The sequence below is a fragment of the Pyxicephalus adspersus genome, chromosome 11 (genome assembly GCF_032062135.1).
Source record: "Pyxicephalus adspersus chromosome 11, UCB_Pads_2.0, whole genome shotgun sequence".
Lineage (NCBI taxonomy): Eukaryota > Metazoa > Chordata > Amphibia > Anura > Pyxicephalidae > Pyxicephalus > Pyxicephalus adspersus.
Window position 1 is genome coordinate 56640079 of NC_092868.1, and position 16550 is coordinate 56656628.

At 41.8% G+C, this 16550-nt stretch overlaps 1 protein-coding gene across 1 annotated transcript; it reads right to left on the reverse strand.

The window, feature by feature from the left end:
• Positions 1–927: 927 nt before the first annotated feature.
• On the reverse strand, positions 928–15503 carry LOC140341003 (uncharacterized). Its single transcript, XM_072426490.1, has 6 exons — positions 14417–15503; positions 11268–11402; positions 10628–10802; positions 6108–6206; positions 2968–5141; positions 928–2820 (listed from the first exon to the last, which is right to left on the reverse strand). Exons 1-5 carry the CDS (start codon positions 15491–15493, stop codon positions 5041–5043), a joined length of 1587 nt encoding a protein of 528 aa, XP_072282591.1. The 5' UTR covers positions 15494–15503; the 3' UTR covers positions 928–2820; positions 2968–5040.
• Positions 15504–16550: the final 1047 nt, after the last annotated feature.

A 16550-nucleotide genomic window follows, 5' to 3' on the forward strand; every position in this document is an offset into this window, starting at 1 on the left:
TTAATACCAACTACAACACCACCACGGACTGTAGAAAAAGTTCTTGGCCCAACTTGATAGTTACATAGTAGGTTAGGTTGAGTCCATCAAGTTCAACCACTAGGGAAATAAACATATGCCAGATATAAAACCCTATAGGACATAGCTGGTCCGGAGGAAGGCAAAAAAACCATTGGTACAATTTGCTCCAATGGGAAAAAATTCCTTCTTGATTCCAAAGCCAAAAATTCTGATATTGCTGTTGCTAGAGATTTATTTCATTGTAAGAATTGCCAATTTGCAGGATTGTGGCGCTAACTTTAATTTTCCAGATAACTTCCAGAATCATGTCAAGACACCTGATGAGTTTTTTGGTGTTATACTTTGGGTTTAAAAGAAGTTCCAGGTCCTGCAGAAGAGAAACCAAGAAGGAATGAATGTATGAGGCACACAATCAATGACAAGTCCTCAAATTTGAAGAAGTGGTGTGACAGATTTCACCCTAGATCAGCCTTTAACAACCTTTTTAGCATGGGCGAACCCTTGAAATACCTTTTAGGTCTTCAGGGAACCCCTTCTATAATTCTATATCTACAGACCAGAGTATATTAGTGTGGTGGTCAGTGGGAAGAATATCTCTTACATTGCTGGCCATTGGGAAGAATGTCACCCTTACAGATAGCCAAAAATATAATTGGTGTCACTTAGTCTGACCTGAGAGGTGCAAACTGCTCATTGCTCAAGGAATCCCCAGCAACCTCTGGAGGAACCCTGGTTGAGATACACTGCTCTAGATGTAGGAAGATTTTCTCCCCCCCATCCATACATTGAATATTTAATTCCCAAACCTCTCATTCAGGTTTTAATTATAGGCTGTAACCTTCTTTGATGTTAAACTAATTTACTCTCCATGAAATTGTACGGTCTCAGAAAAATGAAATGTTTAAGAACATTTATTGTATTGCACACGCAGGTAAGTACATCAATTATCATGTATATATCTTTATTTAGTAAAATCTTTTTATAAACACATACAAGGCCTAACACACAATATCAGATGTTTGTTCTAAAATATGTAAAAACCTACAAAAAAATAAAATAAAAGAAGTTACAAATAAATGGCTAAAAATAGGAAAACCAACAGATAAAATAGGGCATTTATTATTCAGGTGTACATTCACTGTAACAGAAATACTCCTACAGTGCATGTAAAAGCCCCCAGACAACATTCAGTAATACAGATAAGGATAGTGGACAAATAATAGCTCAAGGCTGTCCATCTCCAGTCCTCAAGGGTCAGAATGGTTTACAGAGGGCCAGAAATGTGACAATGCTTGCCTGGATTGTGGCCCCCCACGTTTGATTTGGACATCCACGAAAAATCCGATCCCAGTGATTTCACAGAGAGCTGGAGCCATGGTAGAAGACCAGGACCTGAAGGCATATCCAGGGTACTTTGTAAAAATCTACTAGGTAGTGCCTGGTTTACAGAATGCAAATACGGTATATATATCTTAGGTGGCTCAGTGGTTAGCACTCTGGCCTTTGCAGCACTGGGTCCCAGGTTTGAATCTTGGCCAGTATAATATCTGCATGGAGTTTGCAGGTTCTCCCCGTGTTTGTGTGGGTTTCCTCCGGGTACTCCAGTTTCCTCCCACATCCCAAAACATGCAGTGAGGTTAATTGGCTTCCCCATAAAACTGACCTTAGACTGTGATAATGACATATGACAATGGTAGGGACATGAGATTGTGAGCCCGCTGTCTCTAGCTAGTGACATGGCTATGGACTTTGTACAGAGCTGTGTAATATTTTGGCGCTATGTAACTATTGTGCGATAAATTTAGGTAAAATCTAGGCAAGCTTCCTGCCTTCCTCTGATCCTTCCATTGAAATGTTTGCAATAAGCACAGAAGAAGCCTCCATATTTACATTGGTGTGGTCCTATAAGACTCCAGATGCATCTTCTCTTGGAAAGTGATAGATACACAACATTTTGCTGGTATAATGGAGAAGTATGAAGAGGCCGGGCCTTAGACCCAAAACTCTATTCCTATACTGGTTATTCAGTAGGCTCCAGTCTTATGGATGACCCAGCTTTGCCCTCATGGACTCCAACAGAAGATCACAACAAATTTCTAATCTCCTATCTGCTTCCATATTTTGAAGATAGCCTGAGCATCGCTTTTGTCTTGATTTGACTTTATGATTGGAGCTATGATGAGTTGACTTGTGTTAATATGATTTCTATAATATGGATTCATTTCTAATTTGAAATATTTATGTATTCTTTACCAGCTTTTTGGTATCTATCCCCTGAAGAAGCAGTATCATCTGTGAAACACGTTGGGAATATTTGACATTGCTCAGACAGCAGTTCTTCGTCTAAGATTTGTATAGGATGATTTTAATCCTGTGCTTTGTGTAATGCTCAGATTTCTATTTGAAAAAATAATTGTTTGGAATAAATAAAGTTTTATATATACTTTTTATCAATCATTGCCAGCAATCCCCCATCTGGTTTTGTTTTGTATGACTTGAGCAATTATAAAGTCACAGTCTGTGGGTGACTGATCATCAGATACATCAGAGAGATTCCTCCACAAAGCCAGGAAGAGGAAGAGTTTTCTCCAAACAGATTTTCCTGGAGGTCTCCTGGTCCGTTTTGTCTGGTTGCTGGTTTTGGGCCAACTTAGGCCTCTTTTGGGCAGCCCCCATTGTGTCCTCCATCTTTGTGGCTATTTCTGAAGGTGCCATAATAACGTCTTCATGAGTAGACTCTTCGGGGATTCGAGGCGTGTTTACCCGGCTGGCTTCTGATGGAAAGTTACTGGATAAAGACTGGAAGATTAAAAACATATATAAATCTGAATTCTACCATAGAAACAGAGAGACATTTGTTATCAGGGTGACTTTGTGTTTTGTAGTTGTTATACTGTAGGTGTGATGATTGGGTGGCCACAGTCTCTGGCCATAGAGTGTCCCCACCTGTATCCCTGAGCCCAGGCTGCTGTCCACCTTCTTCCTGCGGGGCATGTTGGGGTTCCAGTGGCAGACCAAGCTGTCATTCTGCACGCTGTAGTTTTTGTTTCCCAGCAGCCAGTAGGTCTTCATCTTCCCTTTACCCTGCACGACAAAGGTGATTAGAATGGTGACCATTTTATATCGTGAAAAAATTCTCAGAGCTTCCTTTTCAAGTTGGTTACCTTTAAATATGTTAATTCTACATTGACCTTTATTCCCATCCGCCTTGCCGTGTAAGTAATGGAAACTCTTCCCCTAAACCCAAGACTCCATCCCTCACAGTATTTGCTCCTCCCTAACTTCGCTACTCCTTTCCTGCCTGACAATACTCTTCCCATCTTTCATACTATTCTTTTACTGCCTGAAACTACCCTTTCCTATGCCTGGTAGCCCTCGTTTCTCGACTCCGCTGCTTATTCCTTGCCTGACACCTCTCCTGACTCTGCTACTCATTGCCGATCTGATAACACTTCCCTTTTGCTGGACTCTTCTATCAGGCACCACTCCTCCCCTGCCTTGCACAACTCTTTTTTTTGCTTGACACTACTCTTTCCCTTACCATTATGCCCATTACCACTCTTCTCCTCTGCCTGCCACCACTCTTCGCCTGCTTAGCAGCACTCCTTCACTGTATGATTCCCTTATCCCTCTCTTGTTATAATCCTCTGCTCCTTCCCTGCCTGACACCACTCTTTCCTTGCTCCACTACTCATTGCCAGTCTGATATCACTCCCCTGGTTGGCAGAACATCTCTCCTGCCAGTTTCCACCATTTCTTCCTTGCCTGACACAATTCTTTTTGCTTGGCACTACTTCTCTCCTGCCCAATACCACCCTTTGCCATGCCTGGCAGCTTTTCTTCTTTGACCCTGATACCCATTCCCTGCTGACACCACTTCTCCCCTGTCCTGCAGCACAATCCATTGCCTGACTCTTTCACTCCTCTCATACTCTAATCCTCGGCTCCTACCTTTTTCCTCTGCCTGACACCACTTCTCCTTTGCCCGGATCCACTCATCCCCACTACTCCTCTCTCGCCCTGCGGTACTCCTCCACTGTCCTAATCCTCTGCTCCTTCCCTGCCTGACACCACTTTTCCCTCTACTCTGCTATTAATTGTTTGTCTGATATCACTCCTCTCCTGCTGTACATCACTATACTTTTATCCGACACCACTCCTCCCCTACCTGGCACAACTTTTCTCTTGCCTGATTCCATCACTTCTCTCCTGTCTGGCACAACTCTTCCTTTCCTGCTCATTACCACTCTTCCCCATGCCCTTATGACTTTGCCCCTTACTCCCTACCTGCCATCTCTCCTCTCCCGCCCTACAGCACCCCATTGCTGTCTGACTCCTTTACTCCTCTCCTGCTGTACACCACGATACTTGCACTAGACACCATTCCTCCCCTGCCTGGCACAACTTTTCTCTTGCCTGATTCCACCACTTCTCCTTTGCCTGGCACAACTCTTCCTTTACTTGTTACTACTTGGTTCCTCCTCATTTCCAATCTTTCTCATGCCTGGCATCTCTTCGCCTTTGACTCTGCCTCTTATTCCCTGCTGACACAACTTCCTTGTGCCCAGACTCCCTGCCCGCTGCCACTCTTCTCCTGCCTAGCAGCACCCCTCCATTGTCTGACTCCTTTACTCCTCTCCTGTTCTAATCCCCTGCGCCTTTCCTTTCCTTTCCTTTCATTTTCCTTTGCCTAACATCACTTCATCACTTCCTTTGCCTAACATCACTACATTAGCTGTTCATTAAAACTCCCATGGGCCATTATTTGGTCTTGCTCTATCTAAGGAATGAAGACACATTGACAAGTATTACAATGAATGAACTTCATAATAACAGGGAGGTCCTGACCCACACATTTTCTATTTAAAATACATTTTGTTCCTGTATGTAATCCTGATAACATAGACAGCAGAAGGCTCCACAATTTCTCGTTGCCATCGATAAGCCAATTCTCACTTTCAGCTCGGCCCCTTTATTAGTGACCAGTCCAGGCTGATAAATCACAGATTGCATTACGTATTACATCACCTTCACTTCAATCTCTCCGCGAGGTTCAATCTCGTAAGCGTTGTCAATGATGAGCACCTGGTAGGTGGCGGAGCTGATGTGGATCTTCTGCGCTGCATGGTGGAACAAATATGAAGTCAGAACAATCACATGATTCATTATTAAATAGTTATATAGCCAACCAGGATGATCATAAAACAAATACTGTATCTGTGTGAGAAGCCTCAGGTATGAGCTGATATCTATACTATTCATTCATTTATGAAGAAGTGAATCTGACATTCAAGCAAACATTCTCTGCTGGTGAATCAATCACTCATATAGGATATAAATCGATCTGGAAGATTCACCTGCAGAGAATGCTTGGTATGAGTCAGATTCAGAACCTAAGGAAGCCAAGTTGTATCAGATCATTAACAATGATTTCTTTTCTCACCAATTTTGTAGGCACAGGGTGAGCACATTTTTTATGGTGGGAAGCCATCATGATTAGTTGCTGTACTATAACAGAAATAAATTGGTGATCAGAAGATCCATTAATTTATAAGTACTGAGCAGAACTAGACAGAACTTTCCTGAGGCTGCGATTGGCATGTTGGAAAAGGACGTTTAAATTATTTCTATAACCAAAGGAGCCCATTTTACCCTTATACAAACATCTGATACAGCCAAAAAATTATTTAGACTTGCACAGTAAGGGCGGGTTCAGCTCAACCTCGGGATTGAGGGAACTACACGTCATGTAGTTTTGTGCTCTAAAAGAACCAGGATTTGACAGCTAGTGGCAGTGGGTGAGACTGAACCACTTACTGCTGCCCCCATTCATTTTCCATGGGGCTGCCACCAGGAGAAGTTACATGTAGCGCCTCCCCAGAGGCAGTGGTTCCCTGGCATGAGAAAGTGCACCACAATCCTGCTGCCAGTGTGTTAACATTGAAGCCTAAAAATTGAAGCCTAACTTTTTAGTTTCCCAAAGATTCCCAACGTTCACCAAAATTTGAATGAACCTAAAACTCCCAATTCTGCCTATCTCTAGTAACAGCTTCCATCTAAGGTGTTAGGACTTATATAAGACTTACGTAGGCTGGTAGACTCCATCCGAGAGGCCGTGTTCACTGTGTCACCGAACAGGCAGTAACGTGGCATCTTGTACCCGACAACACCGGCCACGCAGGGCCCTGAAAACAGAAGCACATTGCCGTCAGGACTTTTCAATGCAAAATATAAAATACACAATACAAAAAATGCTAAAAATATCGATGGGAATCCATCACAAGATCTCTATTATTTGTTCCTCCTGTATTGCTGCCTGCAGATTGCAATTACTTTTTTGTAAACTGTTATCTTTCATAGGGTTGTTTCTTGCAGGAAATACTGTTACATTGTTTTAAGATTTAAAAAAAATATTAATAATAAAAAATGTTTAATTTAATGAATTCCAAGCAATTGGCTCACACACCATCACCAAGGTAAATTTGCTGGCCATAGGCAGAATGAAAACGACTCTCAGCTACAAAGTTATATGCTTGTAACTCATTAGAAAGCTAAAAATGTATATGATCAGCTTAAATATGCTGCAGCCACTGAAAGAGCATGTAAAAATTACGCTAAGTGCAGGTTATCAGTGCTTAGATGCTGTGGCTGCATTAGTCTTTATTAGTGTTGGTGTTCGAATTCGGGTTGCCCTTTATTCGACCCGAACATGGCCGTTCGAATTCGGATAGACCCCAAAATCACAGGATTCGACACCGCAAATTCTGCGCTCTGAATTCTGGAATCCAGAAACCCCCTTTAACAAGAAGACTCCCAGATGTCCAACCATGGGGAATAAGTATAGGGGTACATAATACCCCTACTGGTTCCCTGAAAGGTTAAAATATAGATGCAAATAATCCAGACTTTATTGTGAAATTTATTCATTAATAAATGTATGTGATTTGTGTGTATTTACTTATTACTTACCTTTTTTCACAGTAACTCACCTGAAATGAGGTTCCCACGGTCCCTGGGCTGTACTTATCATTAATAAGTACAGCCCAGGGACCGTGTGAACCTGGACCGTGGGAAACTGCAGCCACTGCTGATTGGAGGCACCTGGGTACAGGGCGAACCTGGACCGTGGGAAACTGCGGTCACAGCTGATTGGAGGCACCTGGGTGCAGGGCGAACCTGGACTGTGGGAAACTGTGGTCACGGGTGATTGGAGGCACGTGGGTGCAGGGCACGTGCCTCCAATCACCTGTGACCACAGGGGTACTGAACTCATTTGACCTCTCAATGGAGAATCTCCATTGAGAGGTTATATGAGTTTAATACACCTTCCTGATTTTTTTTCCTGCCTTATACAGTGTTGTGCAGAGCTGTGGGAGTCTTGACATGTTTTTTAAATGTATTTGGAGGCTGTAGAAGCTCTACACAGTCCTGAAAAATAACCTGAATTTTCCCCACATTGACTTTAATGGTGTTGAAATTCGACGTTTGATCGCCCGAACAATATCTGCCTATTCGATCGAATAGCCGTCGAATTCAATAGTGAGATATTCGACCAACACTAGTCTTCATTTTTCAGGCTGTTTTCCCTGTATTGTCACCTAATGATCCTACCGGTCACATACTACCTCTCCTGGGCAGTGGTGTCACCCAAGGACAGGAAGTATGGTAGGATAAGGGATGGGTGAATCTGCCAAGGATTACCCGAACTCAACACTTGCAGTGAACCTTAGTGAAGTATTGCACCATTCTGCCCTTTGTAAGAGCTAACAGGAAAACTGCTGTCAAAATGCAAAGGGTACTGGGCACTGCCATGGAGATGCCATGTAGTACAAGCAGCTTCTAGGGCAACATTGAAAGTATACAAATATTTTCAATAACATTCATGTCATTGTGTTATTTTTTGTAATTGTCATTGTGTTATTTTTTTTCAATGGATTCTCCCTCACAAGACCAGACCCATATCTAGGCACGCAGCCTGTGTACTGGAAAGCATGCCCCCCCCCCCCCCTTTATGTACTATACCAGGTCCCATTCCTTCCCTCAACGGTGGAAGGTCCCAGTGTTGAGGGACAGGGTCTCTTCCCCTGATCCTGTCCTCCAAAAAAGGGCGTAGGGTATGTTGGGGGCTCCTAGAATGTTAATGCTCCCATAACTGCCCCCTCCAAAGGGGCATTGGCATCCTCTGTTAATATCCTCTATGTTTTGTAGCTCACAGAGCAAGCTGTGCAGGGTAATATCATTGCCTAATATATGGACAGCAATAGAATTTTGACAAGTAGATACTTAAAGGACAGGTATAACAAAAATAGACCAAATAGGAGCAAATATGAAAAAAACAAAAAAAAAAACAAAATGGGAAATCTCAGAGTTAAATGCCTGGGGAATTTAGTTTTGCATTCCTAAAATAAGAAGATGGAGTTAGAGGGACATTTTTGTATATAATAAAGGAAAGTGGCATATGCAGAATAAAGTACATAGGTTGGACTCCACAGCCTGGCCGGGAACAATGACAGCCTGCAACGTCAGCAGGAACATACCGACACAAACAGGTTTCAGGGAGAGGAATATATAATAAATCCGCACATGTATCATATAACAGCCACCTCGCCTGCCAAGGCAATGATGGAGAAAACGTTCAGAGAATTACATTCCTATTATTAAACCTTTGAGGGCTGAAGAGGCTCCTGGAAGGAATATTCATAGAAATAGTTCTTATATAAGAATAAAGCAGAAGGAAAAAACAACTGATATATAGAGAGGGAAATAGAGAGCATGGAAAGAGAGAAGAGAGGGGGGAGAAATAGGAGAGAGGGAAAAAAAACTAAAAGTATATAGGGCCTGATTTATTAAAGCTATCCAAGGCCAGAGAGGATACACTTTCACCAGTGAAGCTGGGTGATCCAGCCAACCCTTAAATGTATTTCCTAAAAGTAATTTATTATTAGATAGCAAAATGTTTCAATCCCAGACCAGATCCATTCCAGGTTTGCTGGATCGCCCAGTTTCACTGATGAAAGTGTATCCTCTCCAGCCTGGGAGAGCTTTAATAAAGAGAAAGCAATAGAGAGCATAGATGAAAAAGTAAGTAAAGTAAAAAGTAAGAGATAAGAAAGTAGAGAAGGGCATAGGGGGCAGGAAAAGAGAGAAATATACAGAAGAGAGCAGAAGGAGAGTAAGCAAGGGAAAGGAAACGGACAAAGCAAAAGACAAGGAATAGGAAGGTAAAGCCATTACTGGAAAAAGGACAAACAAAAAAAGAAAAATGATAACTAAATGAAACAAATAATAATATTATTAACAACTAACAAAATAATAAATACAAGAACAGAAAATACTAGAAAAGCAAACAAGAGGAAAATAAAAAACGGAAGAGAAATTAAGGAAACAGGGATTAAATGAAAAAGGAAGGAAAGAAATTTAAAGACAAACAAGATCAAGAAAGGAAATGAAAAAGAATATAAAAAGGGAAACAAAAGAAAGATAAAGGGAAATGAAAGTAGAGGAAAAAAGGAAAGGACAAGCAAAGAAGGGAGACAGGAAAGTAAAGGCAAAAAGGATCAAGAAAGGAAAATTAGAAAGAATGTAAAGGAAGGCAAATAAAAAATAAAGGGAAATGAAAGTAGAGGAAGAAAGGAAAATAAAAGAAAGACAAAAAGAACAGGGAAAAGGAAAGGAAAAGAAAAATGAATGAAAAGAAGATGGAAAAGGGAAAAGATAAATTAAAGCAAAAAGAAAAGGAATAAGAAAAGCAAAGAAAAGCTAAAGAGAATGGAAGGCAACAGAAAGGAAAGTAAGGGGAGGAAGGGGAAATGGAAATAAAAAGAAGAAAAAAAGGTAAAATAATGAAAAAAATGGAAAGGATGTGAAATTAAAATGAATGGAAAGAAATGAAGAAGGAAAATAATAGGAAATAGAGAGAGAAATAGAAAGAAAGAAAAAAGAGAACATGGAACAGGGAAAGTAAAGCAAGGGGATCCAAAAAGATAAAGAAAAACAAAACAGAAATGGAAATGATAGGAGAGGAGAGGGAAGAGAATGTAAAAGGAATGGAAAGAAATCAAGGAATAAATAAAAAAAAAACAGAAAGAGTAAAGAAAATAAAGAGAAAGAGTGCAAAGGAGAGATATGAAGAACACTCCAAATCCCATAGACAGATGTGAAAGTAACAATCTTTTTTCGGGGACAGTTTCTAGTGGAAGGAAAAACAAATTGGATCTCAGAAGGATCGGTGTGTAATAAATAAATGTAATGGGGGGGCTCGGGAAAGTAAAACTCTAATGCATTGAACAGACCGAATCATATCAGATTTTTTTTTGTTTAAAGTTTCTCTTTAAAGAAAACCTATATTGTAGGGAATAAAGTGGGTACCACTGTACCCCCCTTCCAGGTAATGCTAGCTTCCTGGCTGCCCATGGCTATAGGTTTATATTCAGGTTTATATTGTGATTGTTGATGGGTATTTGCAGGATTCCCAGGAGGCGGCGGGTGGAGGTGGTAGTAGATTAATGATGTGATATGAAGTCTCTGACACACAGGCGTCTCTGGCTGCGTCCTGTGTACACGTCGCACTTCCATAAATCCCATTTGTTCTACTCATCATACATACCGGTGTGGATTCCAGCTCTCAGCTGCAGCCTCTCACTTGGCATGTGCGGGATGATGACTTGGCGAACGGCAGCCACCAGGTCCAGGGACATTTTAGCTATTTCATCGGCGTGTTTGTGAACGCTCCTCTCCGGCAGACCACTGACCACCATATAGGCATCGCCGATTGTCTCTACCTGTGCCAGGAAAAGAGAATATTGATGGATTCCCTAAATGCTCAGCCACATAATAAATCATCATTGGACAGTAACAGACAACTTTTATCCAGCTAAAAAGAAAGTGTCTATAAGTAAACCTTTTGTTACCTACATACATAAATCCCTGACAAGTTTAGAAAAGCTCCACCTTTTTTTAAGAAAAGCTTGAGCTGGTCTGGGCTGAGATGGTGTCATCAGTCTGCTGCAGAAAGAGGAAGCATTTTCTCAGTCTCTTCTTTCTCAGTGATCGTAATGCAATATTGTAAGTCACAAGATGAGAAGCTGCAGCAGGAGGTAAAGGTGGGAGCAGTGGCAGGATAGCTAACAGTGGGCCCCTGTACAGAACTGATTGGGGGCCCCTGTTGGCTGAAAAGCCTTTGTACCTCTATGTACCCCCCTAGCTGGGTTCCCTTGAAAGCAATATTAGTTTTATCATTAGCTTACCTTATACACATTGTACGATTCGATCCGGGTGTCAAAACACACATACAGATTGTTCAGCATCTCCACCACTTGCAGAGGGGTGCAGGAGGCCGATATGGAGGTGAAGCCCACAACGTCCGAAAAGAAAATGGTGACCTGTGGGGGTGACAGAGACCAAACATTAAATGCATGGGAGACCAAGGAAGTGAAAACAGAATAAAAAGCAAATGTGAGCTACTTCACTTGTGCAGGAAGGGGTGACAACACTATTTAGCCTTGTGGATTGCTGTGTCACCCACCTGCTAATTAGAATGAGAATCATCATTCTGCATCAATAGGCAGGAAGGTGACACAAGAAGATGAAGAAATAATGTTTTCACCCCATCATTTGCCTTATATTAGAATCAGTGACAACAATACTGTGTCTCTGTGCTTCTCTGTGCAATGCAGAAACATCATGGCTGGTGGGCGCGCACAGCAGGGTGCTGTACATGGCTTCCTGGAAAAAAAAATCGGTACTACTTTTAAGAACCCTCAGCCCTGATGTAACTATTTAGCTGACTCTTGGTAGTGGGCTTGTCAGGCCAAGGAAGGAGAGCTTAGATTATGCTGGACGTCCTACAGCTAGAACTGCATTTTCTGATGTACAATGTGAGAATCTCACAGTGTGCAGGGAAAACAATTTCAGTCTAGGAGAGGTATCTGTATAACTGTGCAAGACTGAAGGGCAGATTTAATGAATGGGAGGCTGGAAATCAGATTTAATGTAAGGGAGGCTAGAGGATGAAGGGCAGATTTAATAAAGGTAAAGCAACTGGGCAGATTTAATGAATGGGAGGCTGGGGGCAAATATCCAGAAGAGGAGGCTGGGGTGCAGATTTAATGAAGTGGAGGCTAGGGGGCAGAATATTGTAAAGGAATCTGCAGGGCAGATTTAGTGTAGGGGATGCTGGAGGGCAGATTTAAAGTATGAAAGGTTGGAGGGAAGATTTAATAATAGGGGAGGCTAGAGGGCAGATTTAATGTAGGGGAGGCTAGAGGGAAGATTTAATGAAAGGGGAGGCTGGAGGGCAGATTTAATGAATGGGAAGCTGGAAATCAGATTTAATGTAAGGGAGGCTAGAGGGAAGATTTGATGAAGGGGAGGATGAAGGGCAGATTTACTAAAGGTAAACTGGGCAACTGGGCAGATTTAATGAAGGGGAGGCTGGAGGGCAAATTTCCAGAAGAGGAGGCTGGGGGCAGATTTAATGTAGGGGAGGCTGAAGGGCAAATTTCCAGAAGAGGAGGCTGGAGGGCAGATTTAGTATAGGGGAGGCTGGAGGGCAGATTTAAAGTATGAAAGGTTGGAGGGCAGATTTAATAAAGGGGATGCTGAATGGCAGATTGCAATGTTTAATTTATTGGGTGATTTCCAATCTTCATCATTGTCTCGTTCCCCCTGTATGGTTGGAGTATCTCCGAGGGGCAGTAATGAGCCTCTGTCATTAGCTGTGAGCGTGGAGAATCGTTCTTCGCATTGTTTCCCAATTATTGCCAATTACACCCAGTATTATCCCGCTCTGATCCCCGCGGTGCACAAACACAGCGCATTGCGGAGTCATCGCCAGGGGTGAAAGTGAGCAATTATCTAAAGTGCTAGAAAAACAGATGGTGATTCCCTTGAAGTTTTTATTTAAAGCGGCATTAGTTTCAGAACAATTGCACAAAGACGCTGAAGCCGATGATTAGGAGGAAGATCAGACAGAGAGCTCAGTGTTTCCCAACTGGGGGAACTCTTGAAAAAACTTTCAGGTCTTCAGGGAACTCCTTCTATAATTCTTATATTATAGCCACAGATCACAGTATATGTAGTGTGGTGGTCAGTGGGAAGAATTCCAGTGGAAAGAATGTCATCCTACAGCCAAAATAGGGGTCACCTAAACTGACCTGGGAGGAGCAAACTGCTCATTGCTCAAGGAACTCCCTGCAGCCTCTGGAGGAACCCTGGTTGGGGAAGTCTCATTCAGCTGTAATATCTGACAAATACCCTTTTTTTTTCTTTTAAAGCTGAAATCCTGGATCCAGCCAGGGACAAAAGTCCTGATGTACATTAAAAATATTTAGGCATGTGATTCCATCTTTGCACTGTACCCGTGCCTGGGGGAGGATGAATAAAAGAGTTTCATGCCACATCAGACATCTTTGTGGGATATAAAATGTTACAAATTAAATCAGAACTAAACTTCCACATATAAAACTTTTTATATCATGCAGAGCATTATTACAGAAAGGAACATTTTCTGTAATCTGCATTAATCATTCTGACCTGCCTGATTGTTCCAAGGAACTGTCAAAAACATTGGCAACCCAGATACCCCGCAATCTTGGCTTCCCCTGCAATTTATGGGACTGAACTCAGGCCCTGGTCTAGCCAATCAAGATTGCCCAAGATGATTTTCAGAAAGAGAAGAAAGAGGAAGATTTGGTGCCCTGCAGGTTTAGATCTTCTTTAAGGCTGATCAATGTCTCTGCCCTGGGCGACGATGGGTGCTGCGCAGATCCTACCTGCCTACAGAAGATAGGTCCTACTTCCTACTAGGTGGTAGGAAAATCTGAAGGATGGGACTACACAGAGACAAAAGGCTCTCAATGGAGTGATACTTCCATTATTATTATTATTATTATACAGAAATTATATAGCACCAACATATTACGCAGTGCTGTACATTAAATAGGGTTTGCAATTTAAAGACAGATACAGACACAGTGATACAGGAGGAGGAGAGGACCCTGTCCCGAAGAGCTTACAATCTGGGAGATATCTCATTTGTAGTCAGTGGTGAATGTTGGCTTTGCCAATAATGGACCCCTGTGCAGAATGGACTTCCACCACCAAACTGTCATAGAGCCTTCTGTTGGTGCAGGGCCCTTGTGCAGTGGCACAGTCTGCACCTTCCTTTGTCTACCCGTTTGTATGGTGGAGGGATCACATACTGCCTCAGTCCCTCCCTGCCTGTATACAAGGCCTATGTTCAGAACCTGGATACATTTTCTAATTTGTATTCTCAACCTAATATTCCAAAAATTATTTTTTGTTATGTGAAGTGACTAAAATGTATCACGTTGATATATATTGGTATATATTTGCCTTCTCTCCCCTAGAGTTTTGGCCCATTGCACACACCTACCTGATTGTAGCTTTCTGCCTCAACATGCTTGTTCTTCCTTAGTTGCTTGGCTACAGATTTTGGCAGCATTTGATGGAGAAGGTCCTCGGCTAAATGCCGCTCTTTTTTTAGGTCCTCTGTTCTTTCCTTGAGGTTTTGAGCATAATTCTGAATCCACTCTGTCATCTGTTTGAAGGACACCAGGACAATGGGGTATATAAGACACGATACGGTCAGCAGAGTCACCTTCAGGCTCAGGGTGGACACAATGTCTTTGGATTTGTTACTGAGCTTTTTATAACCCTCTCGATAAAAACATTCATAAAGAGAGGCTAGACCACCGACCACCGGTTCATTGTGACCATACAATGAATGGTTAAGGGACGACATAAGAAAATAGATATTGTTGTACTTGGTCATATCACTGGATAGATTGTAACTATCCATCCAACAATTGTATAATGTATCCGATGTATACAAGGCATAATGTAACATAGTACGAGTTTCCATCTCTAGAGATCGAAGATCAGCAGAAGATGTTGGAGAAGAATCATTTGCACGAAATATCTCTTCCTTGGCTCTTACCAGAATATGCAATGATAATACATCCACCCAACCTTGGTTCACTTTCATTGTGTTTAAATCTTCATTTAGGTCAAAAAACTTGTCCAATATTTCCAAAATTATCATGGACAACCAATTCCTAAAATCAATCTCTGCAATAGCTTCAAATTTCAGTATTATTTTATCTATTAAAATCTCACAGATACAGCTAATTTCAGTTGTGTCTGTGCAGTTCTCCACATATAAATCCTGAGCCTTGTCACAGAACAATCTCATGTTTTTTAATAATCGGGTCTGACGTCTTGTTAAATTCATGCGCTCCCAACAGCAGAAGGTCCTCTGGTCTTGGAGGAACTGAATGAATTCAATGGCTATTATGTCTGTACAAGATGAAAAAGCCTGGAGAGCAGCTTCCGTGTTCCTCCATTCCTTAATACAGTCTCGTAAATCGATGGAGATGGAACCCAGAAGAGTGAAGAGGGAAACCATACAGGCACCCAATATTCTTCGGACAGTTGGACTGCTGCCGAACATGCATGGTGGGGTGTACCTAGCAGAAAAAGATATTCTCTTTTATATGTCACACTCAACTGGACTGGACTTGGTTTATAAACGTTTTTGTAATATTGGGCCTGATTTCAAAAAGCTCTGGAGAGGATACACTTTCATCCGTGAAGCTGGGTGATCCAGAAAAGCTGAGATGGATCTGGTCCAGGATTGAGAATATTTGCCAACAAATAGCAAATGACTTTTAAGAAATCCATTCTAGGTTTGCTGGATCACCCAACTTCACTGATGAAAGTGTAACCTCTCCAGCCTAAAAGATGTTTATTAAATCAGGGCCATTTTTTCACATTTACCAACCAGATTTAGCTTTCAATTGTCTCCCTTTATTTCTGGATGCAGCTTTATTATTTAACACATGATAAAGGCTACATACACATATAAGACTTTTGTCGTTGGAAAGGATCTTTTTACAATCTAATGACAAAAGATTGAAAAATGCATGAACAAGTGTTGTACATACTGTGCCATTCTGCTTTATGGAAAGGGGAGAGGGGAGGAGGAGGAGCGGCACCCCACAGCGCTCTCTCCCCTTGCGATCGTTCGTTGCTTCGTCCTGGTGGATCCACGAACAACGTCAGATGGCCGCTGTACACACGTCAGATTCTCGTCTCATACCAGACCTAAAGCGATAATCGGACAAGAATCATCTGACGTGTGTACATAGCCTGGACTAATCTCATTTTACCAGAAAGTGGTGAAACTTTATGGCTTTTCAGAAAAATATATCGTCAAATAATCATGCTAAAAAAGCAGCATCTAAAAAGAAAGTTTGAAAGTTGAAAAAAAAAAACATAACATAACTAAGGACACATAAACAACGTTGATACAAAGAGAGGCAAAGAAAACCCTGATCTAATAACCAGAAAGTTCCTTTCCGATTCCCAAATGTAACCAGACTCTCCCTGGATCAAGATTGTCAATTGGGGAGCAGCCATCAAGTCCTGAATGTTTTTGCATTGCTTCTTTAAAAAAAGAAAAAATAGGAACCGATTTAATACCACAGTATTGTACTGATACGGCAAAG